The following is a 24,506-nucleotide window of genomic DNA, read 5'->3' on the forward strand; positions in this document are numbered from 1 at the left end:
ATAAAACATTTTATCCTTGTCCATCTACTTATAAAAAATAATATTCAGTTTATTAAAATATCAAAAGCTAATTTAAGACTTCATTTTGGATTTTTTCTAAATGATATTATCTCAAAAAAAAATCATTACTTGATGTTGTTAGAATGTGTCCATTTCATATAACCGTAACAATTCCCAAAGCTTTATGAATATTCTCTTCAGAAAGATTCTTTATAGTTGAGGGCAGAATCCAGTGTAACATTTACATTGCCTCTCCTGCAGCTCTGAATAACTTCCTTTCATGCTTCCCAAAAGTTCAGGTATGTACAACCCTTATTCTGCCTGGATTTATGGTGATTGTGATAAAAAGGAAGACGGATTTCCTTTTGTGCAAATTATTGATGGATGCTCTTTTACTTTGTTCCTGGAAAGTTAAAAAAAAAAAAAATGTGCAGGCTATGAACAGTTACATACTTCAATGCTGCTGTCAGGGATTTAAAAAAAATAAATCAACAAACAAACAAATAAATAAATCCCCAAGCTAGGCGTGTTTCATTATAGAAATCATTTTTAAAACTCACTCCAGTGTCATGTCTGTCCTCCTCCCCACCTCCCACTCTTGGTTCCAGTCAAATGGAAATATGTGGCTTTTCTCACTCCATTCTGTCTCTCTTTTCCATTTGCTTACCCCCTTCGCTTCCTCTTTCATTCTATTTCCTTCTGCTTTCATGTACTTTCTCTTTCACACATATTCACTCATGCATTCCCACTCACCTGTTCTCTCTTACTCTGTCACCCCACAGTACTTACTGAACGCCAGCCATGGGCTAGAGACCACACTAAGTGGACGCTGGGCAGGAAGAGAAAGGCCAGTGTGGCTGGAGGATAGTGACGTGGTGCCACGAAACGTCAGAGAGGGCAGCAGGGCCCAGATCACCAGGGCACTGAGGGCCTGGTACCCAGTGGGAAGTGACCAGAGGGTGGGGCACAAAGTAGAATCAGATATCCTGCTGCTCTGAGAAGAATGAAGGGGTTGTGGGCAAAAGTGAAAGCTGGAAAATCCCTTAGACAGTCTCTATAGTCACCTTAGGGTTAATTTTGGAGGTGGAGCAGACAGGACTTGTCTATGGATTTGATGTGGGAAGTGAGACGAAAAGAGGAATCAGTTGAGAACCAAATTTCAGGCTTGAGCAACTCTGTTCTCACTAGTTCATTGCCATCCTTTTTTTTCCTTTCTCCTTCCCTCCTCTTCCTTGTTCACGCTATAGCAGAATGTGACATACTCCTCACCAGCCCCAAGTTCATTCCTCTTCAAGTGTCAATTTAGAAGTCACAGACTCCAATAACCTTTCCTGAAGTTCCCACACTGGGGCAAAGCCACACACGTGCTGTCGTCTCCCTCCCGGCATCAGTGTGCACATTATTACTTTATTCACAGGCGTTCCAAGCAGGAGTTTCTACAGCCCAAATGCAGCAAGTCTGTGTCTAAGCTCAGTTAGCTAAGTGAACTCTGGAAAGTTACTTAAGGAAGCCTCAGTCCCCACATCTGTAAAGTGCAGATAAGAAAATGGTCTACCTCACACAAAGTTTTGTATGAGATGATATACATAAAATGCTTAGCACAAAACTGGCAGAAAGCAAATGCTAGATAAATGATAGTCGTTATTATTATCGCTGTTGTTACTGGTTTACATTATCCACCTTCATCTAAGCAGGGTTTCTACAGAATAGCAGAAACCAAACTAAGGTAGCAAATAAGCTACATAATTCAAGCCCAGGAAAAAGTTAACATTTCAGTGGCATGCATTCAAGATGGATAGTTTATTAGCCAATTCAGATAAATGTGCACGTGGAAGTCATAGTTAAATATCATCGTCAGTTTCCACGTCCTCCGTTTAATTTGGGGTTTGATTTTCCAAATATAACACTTACCAGATTAGGTGGACCCACAGTATTATTTTTCCTTGAGGTCTCACCTGAGCAGGTGCATGTACAGTAGACGGAGCAGAAAAAGACTGATTAGAGAGGTTGGAGTGGTAGAGGGCGTGACCCTCTTAATCATTCTTCACTTCCTTTTTTTACAAGACGACTTGGCATCGTCCACCACATCCGCGGCAACGCCTCCTTGGTGTCGTCCGCTTCCAATAACCCAGCTTGCGTCCTGCACACTTGTGGCTTCCGTGCACATATTAACAACTCATGGTTCTAGCTCCCAGTCGCCAAGCGTTGCCAAGGCGTTGAGAGCTCATCTGGAAAGTCTTTTACCCAGAATCGCTTTGATTCAGACCAGCTGGTTTTTCCTGCGGTGATTTGGAAATTCGCGCCCTCCTCTGGTCCTCGTCCAGGTGCGCGGGAAGCAGGTGCCCAGGAGAGAGGGGATAATGAAGATTCCATGCTGATGATCCCAAAGATTGAACCTGCAGACCAAGCGCAAAGTAGAAACTGAAAGTACACTGCTGGCGGATCCTACGGAAGTTATGGAAAAGGCAAAGCGCAGAGCCACGCCGTGGTGTGTGCCGCCCCCCCTGGGATGGATGAAACTGCAGTCGCGGCGTGGGTAAGAGGAACCAGCTGCAGATATCATCCTGCCCAACACAGACTCGGCAACTCCGCGGAAGACCAGGGTCCTGGGAGTGACTATGGGCGGTGAGAGCTTGCTCCTGCTCCAGTTGCGGTCATCATGACTACGCCCGCCTCCCGCAGACCATGTTCCATGGTAAGCGCTCTTCTCACTTGCGCACAAGTTCGCGCGCCAGACGCGCCGGGGCAATCCGGGACGCGCTGGGGGCCCCTGCGCCTAGGCAAGTCCGGGAATAGCCCGGCCTTGCACTTTGGACCTGCGGAGAGCACTGGCTCTCCCACGGGCAGCCGCCAGCCGCGCCTGAGTATCCTGGCACATAACCACTTGAACCTGGGGCGGCTGCTGCCGCTGGCAGGCTGCGAGTAGCAGTCTCCAACGCCTGCTTTCTGTCCGGAGACGGAACGCTGCAGCCTCCGCGCCGCTCAGCGGTGGCAGCCCACAGCCGGTCTCAGAAGCAGCGAAAGGCTGTTTGGCGTCCTTCCCGTGCTCCTGGCCGCCCCAAGTTACTCACCCAGAGGGCCCGGGTTCGGCGAGTAGCTGGGCTCTTGCAGCTCAGAACTCCCTAGAGAAGTGAAAGCGAAGCTCCCACGGGACGCGCTTTTAAACCCTAGGGGAACAGGTCTCCGGAAAACCCCATTTTTCCCCGAGTAATGCTGGGAGTTTCCGACAAGGGCTGTACCTTGCGCCTATTGCTGGGAAACCAGTCCTGGGGCTGGCGCTGAGAAAGGCCAGCTTCTGTTTTGTTTGTTTGTTTTTGCTGTTGTTGTTGTTGTTGTTATTTTTTCCTACGGGCGCTTCTTGATGGAGGCAGAATGAAATAGGCGTGACTCTAACTTCTAGACCAGTGTTGAGACCTAATATGTCTTATTTGTTCAGAATACGCATTTAGAATGGACAGGGACAGAATTCAGGAGGGTTGGATTCGGATGGCAGTCATGTATGACCAATGAAAGAGCCAACAAACTTACTGGAATTAAAAAAGAGGAAAAAGGATTGTGAGGGGAAAAGATCTGCTTAGGAAAAATGGAATGCTTTACAGTAAGTACTTCCTCAAGCAAGAAGACAGCTGGGGGGAGGGTGCGGGAATAGGAAACTGACTGCTCTTTCTTTTGATGGCTACTCCGTCAGATCAAGACTTCTTTCCACTCTCATGGGTAAAGAATCAAGAATTGGCACAACCAAGGAGTACCAGCTCAGTAACAAAACAAAGATGGAGAGACCGAAAAGAATAGCCAAAGTAATTATGGAGGACTTCTAAGGAATATCCTCCCGGAGCTTAATACAAAACTAAAAATTGAGCACAACCCTATTTTTCTTGGAATGCCCATAGTTCTCTTGCAGTTTCTTCTTCTGGATCACCCTTGGTTCTAATCCTTGCAACACCTCTGCTCTAAAGTAGAAAGGTAAACCGAGAAAAGGAAGCTAGCGTGTGCATTTTTCAGAAAGAGCCTTTACTTCCTGAAGTACAGCTATATGAATCATGGGCTATAAGTTTTCATTAGCAGACAAGATATTAAAATTCTAATAATGATTATAATGCATAGCTTCCTGCAGTTTGTTTCAAAAGATTTCACTAGAAGCTTGTTCCATCAAGAGTGCACATAATGTTACCCTTTACCCTTTGTCTTTGCCATTTCTTTTGAGAGTTGAAGTAGTTGAGGATCTACTATGTGGTCTCCAACTGTCTTATCTGTTTTGGGTAATTTCATCATATTTGAGGACCAAAAAGTTGAATAGCAATAAAAACAGACTCTACTCGTGAGGCTGAGGCAGGAGGATTGCTTGAGCCTGGAAGTCAAGGCTGCTGTGAGCCATGATCTTACCACTGTACTCCAGCCTAGGCAACAGAGTGATGCCCTGTCTCAAAAAATAATAATACATAACTAATATTAGAAACCCTGAACAAGTATAAAGGAGAATTACAAACTGCATCACGTTAGTGTTTGAATATTTTTTAAAAAAATGGAAAAGGCCATTTCATAGAACGAACTTACATGTCATATTCACACTCATGTATGTGACTTTTTTTTCTGCTTTTAACCCTGACACATAACCTACTGTAATAAGAACAAATATTTAGTCTCTTTTTCTGAAATAACAGCATGTGATGCAGTTTCACAGTTTGGCCAGGAAGTACCTTAGTGAGGTTCATGCACAGGAAGATGGGTTTTTGTGCAATCCCCTTGACTACACATATATGGTTATTTTTAAAGGAAGCAATGTAGTTCAGTGCCTAAAAGCTGAGGTTCTAGACTCTTCAACATGACAGACTTGGATTTGAATTCCATATCTATATTATGTACAGGAATTTTCTGGCTAGGCATGGTGGCTCAAGCCTGTAATCCCAACACTTGGGGAGGCTAAGGTGGGCAGATCACCTTAGGTCAGGAGTTCGAGACCAGCCTGGCCAACATGGCGAAACCTCGTCTTTACTAAAAATACAAAAAAATTAGCCAGGCATTGTGGCGGGCACCTATAATCCCAGCTACTCAGGAGGCTGAGGCAGGAGAATCACTTGAACCTGGGAGGCTGAGGTTGCAGTGAGCCGCAATCGCACCATTGCACTCCAGCCTAGGTAATAGAATGAGACTCCATCTCAAAAAAAAAAAAAAAAAAGAAAGAAAAATACAAAAGGAATTTTCCTACATAACTATCTTTGTGCCCCAGATTCTCCATCTATAAATGTGAATAACTTGTAGTACTTACCTACTTCTTCATGAAGTGGTTATGGAATTAAATTATCAGTGAAAATAGGTCTATGCAATGGACATTCAGTAAACACTGGTTTTAAAGTCTGATGAAGACTGGAGTTGATGGATTGTAGAAAACTATTTGTGTTAACTTTGACCCCCATAACTTAAGCGGCTGAGGACTGAATGTATTATTTGGCTTACATTAAAAACCAACAAGAATTTTTAGACAGACTTCCTTCTGGTTTAACCAAATTCCCTACTGAAAACAAATTCTCCAATTTCAGCCTCTTCAGGGGAAGTAAGGGCAATCTCACAAGCCTACGCTTGCCTTGCATTATTCCTATGGTTTATCTTTTCGGTAACCTAATGAAAAGTTCAGGATGGTGGGGAGTGGGTGTGACAACAATGTCAAAAGCACTCTCAAACCAGCCAATCTTAATATGTTACTCTCTATGTGATGTAGGAGAAAGGTCTTCAATTATGGACCAAACTACCAAGCTACATCATTAATGGGAGAGCTGGGAATCTATGAGATGTGGGTCCAAGGCCCTATGTATGTTTGCAGCACTGTCCGTGAGGCAATTTCAGATCTAAAGAGTTTCTGCATTTGGAGGGCCAGGTAGATTCTTAGAATAAGGTGTCTGCAAGATGAAAAAGATCATTTAGTCTAAAGTTTTCATCTTAGAAATCAGGTAAGTGACCTTATGAGATGCTGTGTCATTTACACAGTCACACAAACCATTGTTTTGGCAAGTCAAAAGTCTCAAGTTTCGACTTGACTACTCAGCCTAGGCTGTAGTACAGTGGTAAGATCATGGCTCACGGCAGCCTTGACTTCCAGGATCAAGCAATCCTCCTGCCTCAGCCTCCCAAGTAGAGTCTGTTTTTATTGCTATTCAACTTTTTGGTCCTCAAATATGATGAAATTACCCAAAACAGATAAGACAGTTGGAGACCACATAGTAGATCCTCAAGTACTTCAACTCTCAAAAGAAATGGCAGAGACAAAGGGTAAAGAGTAACATTATGTGCACTCTTGATGGAACAAGTTTCTAGTGAAATCTTTTGAAACAAACTGCAGGAAGCCATGCATTATAATCATTATTATTAGAATTCTAATTCCAAAACCTCTGTGCTTTACATTGCCATTGTCTATCTGGGGCTAATTATTCAATGACAACAATGGCAACAGAAAACACTCTTAACAGGCAAGGCAAATTATGTTTTAAAATTGAGAAAGTACATGTAATATACAAAAAGACTGAATTTTACAGCAACCCTCATTGGAAAGAATGCACAAAATGCCATCCAGTGAATAAATAGGTTGATTTAAATTTGGGGAGCACTTAACTACTAAAAATTGAGGTGAAGAAGACAGCTAGTGCTCATAGAAAGTAAAACAACCTTAAGTATTAAAACAAAAGGTGGACCTTTGGAATAATATTTATGATAATGGTAAAAGTATCCCTTTCACTCTAGCATTTAATTATTTTATTATATTCTCCTTTAAGCTCATTTCAAGTTATATGTTATATAATTTTTCCTCTATCATCTACTCCTCCCGAAGTATACCTTTTGGACACCTGTAAGATGACAGAGAAAATAAAAAGTATGATTTCATATAATCTATACAAATCTGATTACAAAGTCAGAATCCAGTGAATAACTATCAATCATCCAAATGTCCATCAACAGAGGTTTGGATAAAGAAAATGTGGTATGGCCGGGCTTGTAATTACAGCTTGTAATTCTGACACTTAATGAGGCCAAGGCAGGAAGATTGCTTGAGCCCAGGAGTTCAAGACCAGCCTGTGCAAAAGAGTAAGAGCCGTCTGCTAAAAACAAATTTTAAAAAATTAGCTGGGCATGGTGGGGCACCCTGTAGTCCTAGCTACTCAGAACGCTGAGGTAGGAGGATCGCCTGAACCTAGGAATTTGAGGCTTCAGTGAGCTATGATCATGCCACAGCACTCCAGCCTGGGCAGCAGAGTGAAACCCTGCCTCAAAAAGAGAGGGGGGAAAAAAAGAAAATGTGGTATATGTATACCACAGAATACTACTCAGCCACAAGAAAGAGTTAAATCATGTCTTTTGCAGCAAAATGGATGAAACTTGAGGCCATTATCTAAGTGAAATGACTCAAAGTCAAATACTGCATGTTCTTACGTATAACTGGGAGCTAAACGTGGTACAGATGGACATACAGAGTGGAATAATAGGCATTGGAGACTCCGAAAGGTGGGAGAGTAGGAGGGGGATAAGGATTGAAAAATTACCTATTGGGTACCATGTTCACTATTCAGGTGATAGATACACTAAAGCCCAGACTTCACCACTGTACAGTATATTAAATATGTATTAGTAAGCAATCTGCTCTGGTCCCCCTTAAATCTATGAGTGTACATTTTTTAATTGCCAAAATATTTTTTTTAATTAACAATTGATCACTGAGGATCTTTAGGATGAAGGAACAGGAGTAGAAGAGAGAGGCAAAACTTCACTCAGAAGACAAATGTGATTACATGTTATCAATAGATTATGGCCATTTCTAATCAAATCCTGGTAAAGCAACAAATTCAGGTTAGCATCCAAACCTGGCACCTACTATATATGTGTTACAGAAAGACTAACTTGCAGAACTTTTTGGATATTTATAAATCATAGATATATATATATATATATATATATATATATATGAGATTTTATATATAAAGTTCCTGACACATGGTAGGTACTCAATTAAAGGTAACTAGCATCATCATTATTATCTGTCTCCTAATTCATGCTCATCATGCATATAGGCACTTAGTGGCAGAGTTATGAATATATTTGTATAAATAAAATTATCAATTTTTGTTTCTCTTACTATGTAGTCACATATGCAGATGAGAAGTTAGATTTATGTTTGTTTTCATAACTACTGCCCAGACAAATTTCTCTATTTGTAACAACATGGGTCACTTGATTTATTGGGAGGTATTATTGATTGTTTTATATGACAGATCATGATATAATAGATGACAATGTTACTGGAAACTTTATGATATCCCTAACAGTCTTCAGGCTGTCACAGTATTAGTTCCTTGGGTTTGAAGGAGTGTTGCTTGTACTCTTAATCAGAGAGGGCACACAAGTGAAATATCTTGCATTCAAGTACAATTAAAGTTCATTTGGGAAATTCACAGGAAATACATTGTCAACATGCCTCAGAGTTTACAAAAAGATACAAATAAGACACTATGGCAGGTTTATGAAGAAATAGGTCCCTGTATGATCAGATTTTAATGTTTGTGGGAACCACTGGCTTTCCATCTTTCTGCCTGAAATAATACCATTATTTCAGTCCTTTTGATTAGACAATTTCTCCTAATTGGGAAGAGTTATCAAAAACAGATAGAAATCATTGGTTTCTATCTGAGGATGTGAATTTATTTACGGAGTTTTTCTAACATGACAAGAAGCTGGACAGCGCTGTGTTTGAAAAGAATCTGGGTCTCTGGCGACTCAGAGACAGAAGATAGGGAAAGGATAGGAGAGGAGTCCCAAAATACAAACTTTGTAAGACTTTTGGGAATGTAAACCCTTCAGGGTTCATTATTAAAAAGAAAGAGTGCACTTACAGTAGTTACAGTGCAATCCCAGGGATATTAACCTCCCACAGTGTTGCCTCCAAAAAGTAAACAGACATATAGACTACCATCAAGGTTTACAAAAATATACAATTACGTGCAGTACATCATAAAATTCCAACAATATGTAACTCTTTGAACTGTAGTGCACCTCTTTATCTATAGATGCCTTTTCTTATGGGGATGTTCAACATAAATTCAAATTGAATAACACCCTGGAGTGTTTTTCAGAAGGAGTCTCTGATTTCATCACCCTTCTTTTACACTTTCCTAAAGAGTAATTGCAAAATAAAAAAGTGAAAGGACGCTACACTCCAAAATGCTGTTCCACTTTGGTTGTTACATAAGTTCAACTTTTGAGGTTCTTCCTGTAGTATCTCCAAACCAAGATGTATTTTTAAAATTATTAGAAATAAGTGGTCCAGTCCATTGAAACCCCACAATCAAATGCAATATGATATAACATTTAGCTTATTCTTATTTACTGTCGAATTTAGTTTCTTTTAGGTATATCTTTGGACTTCCTCCCCTGATCCTTGTTCTGTTGCCAGTAGCATCATCTGATTGTGATATTGAAGGTAAAGATGGCAAACAATATGAGAGTGTTCTAATGGTCAGCATCGATCAATTATTGGTATGTGATTATTTTGTTTTACTCACATTTTCATGCATTGGAAAAATTCAAACTTTTTTGGTATGCAGTTTTATAATCAAGTATTCATCTTTCTTCACAAGAAAGTGAAATAACTATAGAATAAAATTTAATGAGCTACTGTGTATTTTTATAGCTGACATAATTATGTAGCTTAAAAATAATTATTTCCTTGACTCTAAGATTCTCACAACTATTCATTTCAGTCCTATTTCCCTTTTAGTAAATTTCTTGTAAGCATAATTCAGTATCACTGCCTAAATTTCCTCACCTCCCATTTACCATGTTAGTCCCTGTAGAAGCATTACATTAAGAGAGGGAAAATAACAGAGTAAATAGTTAAGACTTATGGTGAATAGATGTGTATTTTATTTGGCTGTGTGTAGATAGATACATAGTTATTTATATATGTGTATTTTATATCTATGTGTAATCAATAATTTGTTGTAAGTTAAATTTTCTATTTTTGATAGGTAAAGCTTTTCTAATTAATAGATTTTATACCTTAGAGCCAGCTTAGGTTTCTAGAAAATTTGAGCAGGAAGTAGAAAATTCCCATATGTTCTCTCTCCCTCTGCACTGTTTCCCTTATCATCTTACATCAGTATGGCACATTTACTACAACTGATGAGCCAGCATTGATACATTACATAAGTGCATAGTTAACATTAGGGTTCTTTCTTTATGTTTTATAGTTTTATGGGTTTTGATAAATGTATAACATCACGTATCCATGATTACATATCATACAAATCATATGGTAAAAATCTCCTATCCACCGACTCATCCTTCTCTTTCTTCCCCTGAACTCCTAGTAACCACTGATTTGTTTATGTCTCTGTAGTTTTGCCTTCTTTAGAATGTCATATAGTTAGAATCATGCGGTCTGTATGTGGCCTCTTTAGACTGGATTCTTTCACTTAGCAATGTGAATCAAAGCATCCCCTATGATTTTTTGTGGTTTGATATTTCATTTTTTCTTATTGCTGGATAACAGTCTATTGAATGGATATACCATAGCTTGTTTATTTTTTCACTGATTGAAAAACATGTCACAGTTGCTTCCAATATTTGGAAATTATGAATAACACTTCTATAAACATATACATGCAGGGTTTTGTGTGGACATAAGTTTTCAACTCAGGTAAATACCTACAAGCATGACTGCTGGATCATATGGTAAGACTGTCTTTAGCTCTGTACAAAACTGCCAAACTTTCTTCCAAAGTGGCTGTACCATTTTGCATTCTTACCAGCAATGAATGAGATCCTAATGCCTTCCATCTTCGCCAGCCTTTGGTATTGTCAGTGTTTCAGATTTTAACCCTTTTAATAGGCTTGTCATAGTATCTCAGTGTTGTTTCAATTTTCCATTCCATAATGACATACAATGTTGACCATCTTTTCAGATACTTTTTGCCATTTGTATATCTGCTTTGCTGAGGTGTCTGAACTCATGTCTTTACTGAAATCTTAACAATATTGAGTCTTCCTAGCCATTATCATGCACTATCTCTTTTTTAATTTTTTTCATCATTTAATTGTATTATCTGGACAGAGAACAAATGAGTATTAGTGTGGCAACATTTGTAAATAATTATATGTGTGTAAAACGCTGCAAAAGAAGATGCAATTGAAAATGCAAACTTTCATCAGAGCTTTGTTCTTTTCAGCATATAAATTCTGTAAACATTTTATTAGACTTATACCTAAATATTTCATATCTTAGTGCTATTGTAAATGGTGTGTTTCTAATTTCAAATTTTAGTTGTTTGTTGCTGGTACATAGGAAAGCAACTGATTTTTGTATATTAACCTATGTCCTGCAGCCTTACTATAATCACTTGTTTGTTCTAGAAGTCTGTTGTTGATTATTAGGAATTTTCTACATAGACAACCATGTCATCTGCAAGAGTTAATTTTTTCCGAGGTTTCAGAGCTGTATCAATACAATGTGATCGATTTATTGTTTTAACAGATAATTAGTCTCTTTTCAACCGGATTGAAACTCTGAATAGCAAAGGAAAACTCTCTCAAATGTTTATAAGATGGGAGAAATTGTCTAATCTGTCCCGCCCTTTTACTCCATTGTCTCTTCCATATACTCTTACTGAAGTGGCATGATGCCTTGAGGAATTTAGTGTTATACCTCTTGTAGAAATATGGAAACTAAAAAGAGATACTGTGCTACACTGTACATTGTAATCCAGAGGTCCCTGATATTGCCCATTGACAAGAAAAAAAAAATAGTGCACAGTAAATGGTAATTGCTCCATTTAGATTTCTTGCTAATTTGGACATTGCATTTGATGATGCTACTAAATTAATCTTTTGAGTCAAGATAATATTTCTCATTTAATTTTATTATCTGGGCAGAGAACAAACTAGTGCTAGTTCAACATTTATAAATAACTATATGTGTATAAAACCGCAAAATAATATGCTATTAAAATTCAATAAAAGGAGAATTTCATCCAACAGACTCACGACACAGTTTTTTGGTGAGAGAATATAGAGGAGCTTATCTCATTAACACACAAAACAAGAACAAGTACATCAGCAGCAATAATGATACTATTTTCAAAAAACAAAACATGGCTACTCTTCTTAAGGAGGCTAATACACAAGACATGGAAGAGAACACAGCTAATCAGTCCAACTGAGTAGTTCTATAGTAACTTTGAGAATGTTTTCTATACATAGAAAGTGATGAATTTGAGGGAAGGAGAAAGAAAGTCTCAATGAATTATTAATATCAACATGACTGGTAGAGCAGATTTAGTTACTCATTCACTCAGTGTGGACTAGATGCTTTGCAGACATTACTGTGTTTAAGTCTTGGGGAGACCATAATACTAATAGTTACGAGGTGCTCGTTATGTTCTTAGTGCTTTCACTATGTTAACTAATTTAATCCTTACAAAACCCCTTGAGAAAGACACTCTTACTACCTCCGTTTCACAACAGAAGAATCTGAGGCCCAGGGTTAGCCAGTTTATAAGTGACCGAGCCAGAATCTTTGTCTATGCTCTCCGCCCCACTCTCCTACCTCCCAAGAACAATCTCTGTGATAGTTTATTCAATCAGCAAACATTTATTTAGGGCCTGATATGTATAAGTTACTATGAAAAACCCATTTGTGTGGGTGATGTTGGGTTTGGGTGTGGATACAATGATGGACCAAGTACAGATCCTTCTTTTAAGAAGCTTACATTTTGGTGAGGGTTAAAGGTTGGTGGTGAATAATGCAAGTTACAGTTTTAAAAGTAGGAAGAGTGACTTCCTGTTTGTTAGACGTCTGCTTATCATTAACAAATAGACTGGTTGTAAACCAAGCTCAGAAACAAAAAGATGTAAATGGTGTTCTGGAAGTAGTAAAGAAGCAATTTGGGCCTGTGTAGAAGTTTCAGCAAGTTATCCAGAAGGTCTAGCGAAGATAATTGGTAAAAGTGCCTACACTAAAAAACAGATTTCAATGTAGATGAAACATCCTTCTACTGAAAACAGGCGACATCTAGAACTTTCATAGCCAAAGAAGAGAAGTCAATGCCTGGCTTCAAAGCTTAAGAGGATAAACTGACTCTTGTTAGAGACAAATGCAGCTGGTGACTTTAAGTTTTAGCAAAATATTACTGCTCATTGACAATGCAAAACTAGTCACCGAAGAGTGCTGATGGATATTAATGTTTTCATAATTGCTAATATAACATCTGTTTTTCAGCCTGTGAATCAAAGAGTAATTTCAACCTTCAAGTTTTATTTTTTAAGATATATATTTTTAAGGCTATGGCTGCCAGAGATAATGACTCACCTAATGGATCTGGGCAAAGAATTGAAACCTTGTGAACAGGATTCATTGTTCTGTAATAGATGCCCTTAAAAACACTTGTGATTCATGGGAGGAGGTTAAAATATCCACAGTAACAGGAGTTTGGAAGAAGTTGATTCAACTGTCATAGATGACTTTGAGGGGTTCAAGACTTCAATAGAGAAAGTAAATGCAGATATGGTGGACATAGCAAGAGAATTAGAAGTGGAGCCTGAAGATGTGACTGAAATGCTGAAATCTCAGGATAAAACTGGAATGGATGAGGAGTTGCTTCTCAGGCATGAGCAAAGAAAGTGGTTTCTTGAAATATTTTACTTTGAGTAAATATGCTGTGAACATGCTGAAATGACAAGAAAAAATTTAGGATATTACACAAAAGTAGTTGTTAAAGCAATGGAAGGATTTGAGAGGATTGCCTCTAATTTTAAAAGAAGTTCTACTGTGGATAAAATGCTTTCAAACAGTATCACATGCTACAGAGGAATCTTTTGTGAAAGAAAGAGTTAATCTATGTGGCAGACTTCATTGTTGCCTTATTTTAAAAATTACTACAGCCACCCAACCTTCAGCAACCACCACTCCGATCAGTCAGCATCCACTAACGTTGAAGCAAGACCCTCCACCAGCAAAAAAGTTTATAACACCCTGAAGGCTCAGATGATTGTTAGCATTTTTCAGCAAAAAAATGCTTTTTGAATTAAAATGTATACACTGTTATTTTAGACATAAGACTATTGTACACATAATAGACTACGGTATAGTGTAAACATAACTTTTATATGCTGGGAAACCAAACAACATTGTATGACTCACTTTATTGTGATATTTGCTTTACTGCAGTGGAACCAAACCCACAGTATCTCTGAGGTATGCCTGCAATAAATTATGCAATCATTATCACTATCTAATTCTAGAATATTTTCATCATTGCCAAAATAAATATTCTACCCATTAGCAGTAACACTTTATTCCCCATCACCAGCCTCTGGCAGCCACCATTCTGCATTCTGCTTTCTGTCTCTAGGAATTTGCCTATTCTGGACATTTCATATATGTCTTATATATTAATTCATATGGATGATATGCAGCTTTTTGTATTGATCTTGTTTGCCTTAGTATAATGTTTTTAAGATTAATCCATATGATAACAGGAGTTAGTATTTCATTTCTCTTCATGGCTCAATAAAATTCTGTTGTGTGGATATGCCACATTTTGTTTATCCATTCATCAATTTCCGGACATTTGGGTTTTCCATTGTTTGGCTATGCAAATTTTTATACAATTCTCTTGATATGTTCCTAGTAGTCAAATTGTTGGATTATATGGTCACTCTGTTAAACTTTTTGAGGAACTGCAAACTGTTTCTAAAGAGGCTGCACCATTTGCGTTTCTATCAGCAGTTAAGGCTCTGATTTCTGTACTTTCTCACCAAAGCTTGTTATCATCTAACTTTTTATTCTAGCTATCTCTGTGGATGTGAAGTAGTATCTCATAGTGATACTGATTTGCATTTCCTGATGACTAATGATGTCAAGTGTCTTTTCATTATTGGCTGTTATTATCAGCCATTTTGTATATCTTCTTTTGGAGAATTGTTTATTCAAATCTTTCACCCACTTTTAAACTGGATTATTTGTCTTTTCCTTTTTATAGTTGTAAGAGTTCTTTATATGCTCTGGATCCTAGACCTTTATCAGATATTATATTTTCTCCTCCCATCATTTGTATTAATTTTATTTTCTTGATAGTGTCCTTTGAAGGACATTTTTAATTTTTATGAAGTCCAATTCATTTACTCTTGTTGCTCATGATTTTGTTTTCATATCAAAGAAACTATTGCTTAATCCAAGAAAACAGAGATTTACATCTATGTTTTATTCTAATATCTTTATAGTTTCAGTCTCACATGTTGGCCTTTGATTCATATTGAGTTAATTTAGGTACCTGGTGTGAGGTAGGGGTCCAACTTCATTCTTTTTCATGTGGCTATCCAGTTGTTCCTGCATCTGATATTGAAAATTATATTTTCCCTCATTGAATGTCTGGACACCCTTGTTGAAAATAAATTGAACTCAAATGTATGGGTTTATTTCTGACCTCTCCATGTTAATCCATTGATATATAATCCCTATGCCAGGATCAGACAGTCTCAATTACTGTAGCTTGGTGTTTAGTTTTGAAATCAGTTTTGTCTTTCAATTATGTTTTTATTTTCTTAAAATCTTTTATACTGATGAAATTGCTGATATTTATTTTATGGATTGACTACCTTTTTTTAGGGATTAGTATATTAAATAGCTTTATAATTTAAATGCAATCTAAATCTCTCTGGTGATGTCATATCTCTGAGCAATTACTAAACCCTGTGACTCCATATACTAGTAAGTATGGTCCAGTGAGTGGCATGGACAGAAGCAATGACAGACTGTAGAGAAGTGGTGGGGAGCTTAAGAGTATTCTCTTCCTTACAGCTCTCAAGATCCGTTTTCATTCTCCCATTAGATTTTGATGATATTCTCATCATTTGGTAAGAGCACATTATAATATATTAAGTATAATTTTATTTATTCATTTAGAGACAGAGTCTCACTCCATCACCCAGGCTGGAGTGCAATGGTGTGTTCTCAGCTCATTGCAATCTCCACCTCCCAGGGTCAAGCAATTCTTGTGCTTCTGCCTACCAAGTAGCTAGGATTACAGGCATGTGCCACCACACCCAGCTAATTTTTGTATTTTTAGTAGAGATGGGTTTTTGCCATGTTGGCCAGGCTGTTCTCAAACTCCTAACCTCAAGTGATCTGCCTGCTTCAGCCTTTCGAAGTGCTGGGATTACAGGCATGAGTCACTGTGCTCGGCCTAAGTATAACTCTATAAATTGTCCTGTCTGTTTAAAACATCTTTCCATTCATAATCCCTTATTTTTTTACTTTTGATATATAATTTTATTTTTATGTAGTGACATCTATATAATAAAATTTCAGAGGGTTCAATTTGGGCACCAAGGTGGGAGGGATCAGGGGCTGGTGTGAAATTGATACAGAAATAGTTTTCCTATAAAGCCACAAATAAGTGATACTTGGAGAAGAAAGAACTTGTCTTTCCCCCTTGAATAATCTTGGCATCCTCATCAAACATCACTTTCACCAGAGATGTATGGGTTTATTTCTGGACTCTCCAATTCCATTTTGTTTGTCTATAGATCTGTCCTGGGTCAGTACCAAACTGTCTTTATTACTCTTTCTTTGGATAAGCTTTGATATCGGGAAATATGAATCATTTTACTTTTTTTTTTTGAGATTGTTTTGGTTATTTCATGTCCCTTGGAATTCAACGTGAATTTTAGAATCAGCTTGTCAGATTTCTACAAAGACGTCAGCTGGGATTCTGATGGGGATTTTGTTTCATGCATAAATTAATTTGGGACCATCATCTTCGTAATAATGTTTAAAAATGCTTGTAGTCCATGAACATGGGATTTTTGTTCCATTTATTTGTATCTTTTAAATTTTCTTGTAACAATATTTTATAGTTTTCAGAATATAGGTTTTACCCTTCTTTTGTTAAATTTATTCCTAAGTATCTTATGTCTCTTTAATGCTATTGCAAATGGAATTTTTTCTTTATTTTATTTTAAAATTATCTAAGATTTCTAACTCTCCACTCCTTGCATACTTACCTAACTATGTGTCTTATTTCCCCATACTAGCCCATATGTATATTAAGGACAGATTTTATGTTTGAGTCATCTTTGTATCTCACAGACTATTAGCCCAGCATCTTACACGTAGTAGTTTTGCAAATGTTTAATAAATAATTTATGGATTGTTAATCAACACCATAAAAATGAAAACCCAGAGCTAATTTTGAATAATCTAGGAAGCCTGTTTTTTTAAACATATGTTTCTTTGGAAATTTGTTATGAATTAAATATCAGGTACTTTTTGATATCAATATGAACTAGTTTTGGATGTTATACAATATTTTTATCCATAAAAAATTATTTTACCTAAATATAACTCACATGGTTGAACTACATAACTCTTAGTCACCAGAGCAAAGACTGTTTCAAAATATAAAGGCTGCTAGAAATGGCCAAACGCTTTCTAGGAATAACTCAGTCTAATTGTAGGCAAATACAGGGCTATCCTTTTATTTTAAGTTATAAACTTATAAATCTAATGACTAATCGGTTATAACATACTTTCACAACTTCCAATATCTTTAACTGTGACTCTATTCCAGAGGCTTTCACAGATTCAACTTCTGTCTTTGCACTGACAGCCCTCATATAGCCTGAGGTCTACATTTCTCCCATGAACTCTAGGACCATTTAATTCAAATATCAAGTAGATATCTCTACCCAGATGTACTATGGCACCTCATGCATAATAGTCAACTAATTGCCATCACATTTAGCCTGTTGCTGCTTCTGTATTCTCTATCTTAGGTAATTTTAGCATTTTCCTAGTCTTTCAATTCTGAAAGCCTAGAATCATCTTTGATGGCCTTCATCTCATCCATCACCAAATTCTATAGTTTAGTATATCATCTTAATACCTGTATTCTCCATTTATTCTATAGACTTCTACTACTAGCCTTAGTTCAAGTAGTTGTAGATCTCACCGTGACCACTTCTGCAGCCGTCAGTGGGCCCTGACTAACCTTCCTGCCTCCCCTGTGCACCTGGCCTTTTTAATGATGCTTGAGTTATCTGTCCCAATTCAAATCTGTTACCATTTTTCTTCTTTTTAAAAACTCTTTAATAAAGTATCTCTCCCCCAGCACCTGTCAGGATTTGGTCTTGCATTTTATTGGTTTGCTAACAGAAGTAGCCAAAGAAGGATCAAATTCTAGTCAAATATTGCTTCAAAAATATGTGTAAATAAATGGACAATGTTTAAATAATTGTAGTTAACAAATAAAGACCGATTACAATAAAAATTAGTTTTTTAATATCAAGTTATGCTAGAGTAAAATATAAATTTCCTGTTTATATGACTAAGTAGCATGACTAATCAGTTGCAATTTAACAAGAGACATTGCTTTTTAAGAGGCAAGGCTTTTTGTTCTATGAATAACTTTTTTCTAGCTATAAAAATTAAAGAAAAATAGACTAATTAAAAGATAGAGACTGCCTGAGTAGATTTTTAAAACCCTACTTTATGTTGCCTGAAAGAAACCTACTTTAAAGATACACATAGATTGAAAGTAAAAGGATGGGGAATGATACACAATGTTAACACTAATCAAAATAGGAGTAGCTATGTTCATTTCAGTCAAAGTCAACTTCAGAGCAAGGCGGACTATCATGGACATAGAGAGGGCGCATTACATAATAATAAAGGGCCAATTATCCAAGAAGACATAAGAATCCTGGCTCTGTACATACCTAACAACAGCATCAAACTCTGTGAAGCAAAAACTGACAAACTGCAAGAAATACATATATCTATTATTATAGTTGGAAACTTCACAGCCTTCTGTCAGTAATTGACAGATTCAGCAGGGAGGAAATCAGGTTACAGATGAATTTGAAAGCACCATAAATCAACTGGATCTAATTGACAGTTATAAAATACTTCATCAAACAACAGCATAATACACATTTTTCTCAAGCTCACATGGAATATTCCCCAAAATTGAACATGTACTGAGCCATAAAACACACTTTAACAAATTTTTATAAAGTACAAGTCATGCACAGCATGCTCTCAACCAAAATGTAATTGAAGTAGATATCAATAAAATAAGAAAAATAGATGGAAAATTCCCAAATATTTGGAAATTAAAAACACAATTTTTGATAACATATGGGTCCAACAAAATGTCTCAAAAGAAATTTTAAAATATTTTGAATTAAATGAAAAGAAAATAGATATTTGTGTGATACAGTGAGAGCAGTGCTTAGGGTATTAAATGCATAGAAAGAAAAGCAAAAGATATAAAATCAATAGTCTAATCTTCCACCTTAGGAAAACAGAAATGAGAGAGAAAATTAAAACTAAATTAATCAGAAGAAAATAAATAATGAAATTAGAGATGAAATTGAGAACAAGAAATTAGTAGAGGAAAATCAATGAAACCAAAACTGGTTCTTTGAAAAGATCAATAAAATTAATAAGCCTCCAGCCAGGCTGACCATGAAAATAAGAAACAAGACGCAAATTACTACTATCAGAAGTGAAAAGAGAACCATCACTACTGATTCCATGGATATTAAAAAGATAATGAGGTAATAGTATTTTGATCGTTAATTTTATACATTAACTTAGCTTGGCCAACGAACACCAAGGATTGCCAGCAGCCACCAAAATCTAGGAGAAAGTCATGAAGTGGTTTCACCACAGAGCCTCCAAAAGGAACCAACCCTGCCAACACTTTGATGTCAGACTTATGGCTTCCAGAACTGTGAGAGAGTAAATTTCTGTTATTTTAAGCCACACTGTTCATGGACATTTGTTATAGAAGCCCTAGGAAACTCAAATAAATGGTGACAAAAGTGGACAACATCCTGAAAAAAAATCCACTAACACTACTTTGAAGAGAGGCTGTGGAAATGTCTACTGGGGAAAAGCAAGTGAATTGGTGAAATGACCCCTAAATATGGTAGTCTCTATGAAAAGCAAAACACCTCTTTCTCAGTTGGGAGGAAACTTGAAGACCAAATGAGCACTCTTTCCTCACGCAGGCCAGCTCACCATACACCATGATGCACTTTAACAAAAGGTAAATTGTTAAAAAGAGAGCACAGTGCTGATAACATGGAAGGCTATGCATGTGTGGGGACAGAGAGTATCTGTGGAAAAAAACCAGTTTTCTTATTCTCTTCCTCAACAACAATCAACACAGGAGACTTCTGTGACCAAATGTGTGGGAGTTTTTCTCCCATATTCTAAGCAAAGAATCAATTCTGCAAAAGACACAAGCTGGCTGTCAATTCAATTATGACACTATCTATCTGGAGACAGCATCATATAGCACAGGTTGAGGCTGTCTTCATGACTCCTTCCCCCTCCACCCCCATTTCAGATGCCAATCACAAACCCTAGGTTGTCTAACCTGTGCTTCTGACCTACTGGCTGTACAATGGGGATCCCACAACCTGCTCCTTGGGTTTAACTAATTTGCTAGAGCAGCTCTCAGAACTTGGGGAAATACTAATATTTATTGTTTCTTATAAAGGATATTACAAAGGTACAGATGAAGACATTCATGGGCAAGATATGGGAGAAGAGGTCTGAAGCTTTCTTGCCCTCTGTGGGCATGCCACCCTCCAAATACCTCCACACGTTCAGCTATTTGCAAGCTCTCTGGAGAGTTAGGCATGACTGATTAAATCATTGGCCATTGGTGATCAACATAACCTTCAGCCCCTCTCCTCTCCCCAGAAGTTGGAGGATGGGGCTGAAAGTCCCAACCCTCTATTTATACCTTGTTATCCTAGGGGCTGGGACTGGGGCTGGAGCTGGGGGCTGCCTAGGGGCTGCCAGACACCAGTCATCTCATTAGCACAGAAAAAGACATTCCTTTGGAGGTTTCAAGGATTTTATGGGTTGTGTGTCAGGAATCTGGGACAAAGACCAAACATACAGTCATATGACATAATGTTTCAGTCAATGAGGGACTGCATATACCATGATGGCCCCATAAGATTATAATGGAGTTGCAATATTCATATTGCCTAGTGACATCATAGCTGTGGTAATGTCTTAGAATCATTACTCACATGTTTGTGATGATACTGATGTAAACAAACCCATTGCACTGCCAGTCATCTAAAGGTATAGCACAGTAGTGTACAGTAATGTCCTAGGCCTTCACATTCACTCATGACTCACTCACTGACTCATCCAGAGCAACTTGCAGTTCTGCAAGCTCCATTCATGGAAGGTGCCCTATACAAGTGTACTGTTTTTAATATTTTATACCATATTTTTACTGTACCTGTTCTATATTTAGATATGTTTAGACACACAAATACTTACCATTGTGTTATTATTGTCTATTTAGTGCATGCTATACAGGTTTGTAGCCTGAGAGCAATAGACTATACCTTATAGCCTAGGTATGTAGTAGGCTATACCATTTAGGTTTGGGTTCTATGATGTTTGTGCGATGATGAAATCATCTAATGGCACCATTAGTTAATGACACATTTCTCATAATATATCCCCCATCATTAAGTGACAGATAACTGTATTTCACAGTATCACAATGTATATAAGGAATCTCTATACCTTCTTCTCATTTTTTGTGGACCTAAAACTGCTCTATAAAATAGTCTTTAATAAAAAGAGAGAAAGAGGACAGTCCCTGTCCACCAACAAAATTGACCACAGGTTTTCCCACTTCTCAGTGCACTACCATTGCCACATACCCCTTCCCATATAGCTGTGTTCCCAGGCTTTCTAAGAGCACACAGAGCAGATAATACTGTGGCTTCACTTAGAAATTCAACAGAGAAGTGACTGTGATAAGTGAGAAGAGGATCATGAGATATGGAGTCAAATAAATATCAGCACAGAGTGGTCCACTTTAAATTTAAGATGAAAATAACATGACAACCATACAGAAATGCCACAGCAAAATAAAAAGACTAAAAGAAACCTAGAATATAAGAGTCCATTCTGGAAGGGGGCAGACACCAAGAAACAGAATAAAAACTTTCATTTGTACTTCACGCCATAGTTTTAAAGTACACGTGAATTTTACAACAGAATATCAAAGAGTAGTTGATAAAAGAATAGAATGAGATGAAAAAGAATATTATACAACCAAGGAAATACATTGAAATCCAAAATTATGCACTCCCTCCATTTTAGATGTGACAAAAGTGTTAGCAATAACAAGAAGAATGAACAAAAAATATGAAATAGATTTGTTATAATCACCATAAATGCAAAGTAAAAATACAAATACTAAACAGTTGCTGAAACAATAAAAGATAAGAAGAGATGATAGTGAGCCATTTTATGAATAATTTTTCCTACCAAAGAAAATTCGTCTAATGGAAGAATAAAACAACCTATGATAGAGGAAAATTTTTCCACAAGTTAAGGCAAAATGGAATGAACAGTGCTAGGTAGTATATCATGTACTATAAAAATTGATTCAACATGATTGTTACTAAGTTGGAAAAGTGACTGAATTTCAAGAGCAAGGAAGAATAATTCTAAAGGTGGAAATGGCAAGTCATTTGGAGGAGAATCAGAATGGCTTCAGATTTTTCACATCTAAATGCAAAAGATAATGGAATAATGTCTACAAAATTCTGAGAGATAAAAATGTGACTCAATTTGATACCTAGACAAGTTATTATTAAAATATAAAATGCACAGGCAGAAATTTATGTATGTCAGAATTTAGGCAATAGAACACTCATGAGCCTTTTCAAGGAGAAGGTGGAGCGGGAGGGGAGCTACTGGATATAAAATCCAACCAACCAAGAGAAAAGTGAAGACACTGTAGTAAAAGGTCAATTGATAGCACAAAATTCACTTCCTTGTAGAATTAGAGTAGCCTCTTCAAAATATATTATATTCTTTTATTTTCCTCATGGTTCTTGCTACTGTCTGAAATTATCATATTTTTAGGACAGAGACTCTCTGTCTTGATAATCCTTGTATCCCCAGCACCTAGAATGTTACCTGGTACAGACAAGACCCTTCATAAATATTTATTGACTGACAGAATGAATGAACATAGTTTACATTAAAAAAACTTAAATGTTATTTTAAAGTTATAAAATTACAGTGTAGCATAAAATTATATGTTATATCGTGTATATAGTATAATCCAAAATTATGTTGTAAAGATGTTGATATACATAAGTGACTGTGTTAGACACTTCTGGCTGCCATATCAAAGAACCATGGACTTTGGTACTTTGGTGGCTTATAAACAACAGAAATTTATTCCTCACAGTTCTGGAGGCTGGAAGTCCAGGATTGGGGTGGCAGTATGGTTGGGTTCTGGTGAAGGACCTCTTCCAGGTTGTGGACTGCCAGCTTCTCATATCTTCATGTGGCAGAATGTGAAATTTTCAAATGGCTAGAGGGCTCTCTGGTGTTTCTTTATAAGACACTACTACCATTCATTAGAGGTTCACCTTCATGACTTAATTACCTCCCAAAGGCCTCACTTTCTAACGCCAACACATTGGGGGATAGGATTTCAACATATGAATTTCGAGGAGACACAAATATTCAGTTCATAACAGTGACATTGTAAAATCATTATATGACTTATAGTCTTCACCATATTGGCTCTATCAGTGACTTCTCACTATTGGTTTATGTGCTACTTATATATTTACTTGCAGTTTACCTAATGGCTTGCTTATTTTTGCTTAACCAGGTGGTGTTTAGAGTTATGCTCTCAAAACAGAACACTCTCTTCTGACAGTTTGGTTTATCATACTTGGCTGCTTTGTTTTACATATTTCTTTAGTAAATCTTTATCTTTGATCTGCCTGTTACCACCCCACTTCAGCTCACCAGAATCTTCGAATGTATCCATCTCATACTTCGTCTCTCAAATTGTTTCATTAATTATAGGTTATATAGTTGAAATTGATATTTAAAGTTCAAGTAAATAGTAAGACAGTTATAAAGTACAGCATATAAGCACTTGTGATTATAAATTTACAGTTGCCACATATGTTAATTGGTAATTAGATTGCTGCTTTTAGGATGGTATATAACCATTACTGCATATTAACCTTAAGACTAATGAGTGAGAGCTGGGCCATGATGGCTGACTAGACACAGTTGCAGTTGGAGGCTCCCACTGAGAATAACAAAAACAGCAAGTGAATCCTGCACTGGCAACTAAGGTATCCAGGTTCTCTCATTTGGACTGACTAGGTGGTTGGTGCAAAGAAATCAGAAAGCAAAGAAATCAGAGTGGAGTAATGGCCCACCTGGGAGCTGCAGGGGGTAAGTGGGACTCCCATCCCCAGCCAAGGGAGGCAGTGAGTGATTGTGCTATCCTGCCCAGGAAACCCCACTTTTTCCATGGATGGGTGCAACTTGCAAATCAGGGGATTCCCATCATAAGCCCACGCCAAAAGGGCCTTGGGTTCCAAGCACAGAGCGATGCATATTCTCTCAGTGGCCACTGGGTTGGGGTCTGCCTAAGACT

General features: G+C 37.4%; 1 protein-coding gene across 4 annotated transcripts in view; it reads left to right on the top strand.

Moving 5' to 3' along the window:
* Positions 1–2,084: 2,084 nt before the first annotated feature.
* Positions 2,085–24,506, top strand: part of IL7 (interleukin 7) — a 64,919-nt gene continuing 42,497 nt past the window's right edge. For all 4 annotated transcript variants that reach the window (XM_003269467.4, XM_003269470.4, XM_003269469.4 and 1 more), the window contains exons 1-2: positions 2,085–2,695; positions 9,380–9,516. In XM_003269467.4, the coding sequence (XP_003269515.1) occupies positions 2,686–2,695; positions 9,380–9,516 (147 nt within the window). In that variant the 5' untranslated portion in view covers positions 2,085–2,685. The remainder of the gene's footprint in view (positions 2,696–9,379; positions 9,517–24,506) is intronic.

Source organism: Nomascus leucogenys, chromosome 16, assembly GCF_006542625.1.
Source record: "Nomascus leucogenys isolate Asia chromosome 16, Asia_NLE_v1, whole genome shotgun sequence".
Lineage (NCBI taxonomy): Eukaryota > Metazoa > Chordata > Mammalia > Primates > Hylobatidae > Nomascus > Nomascus leucogenys.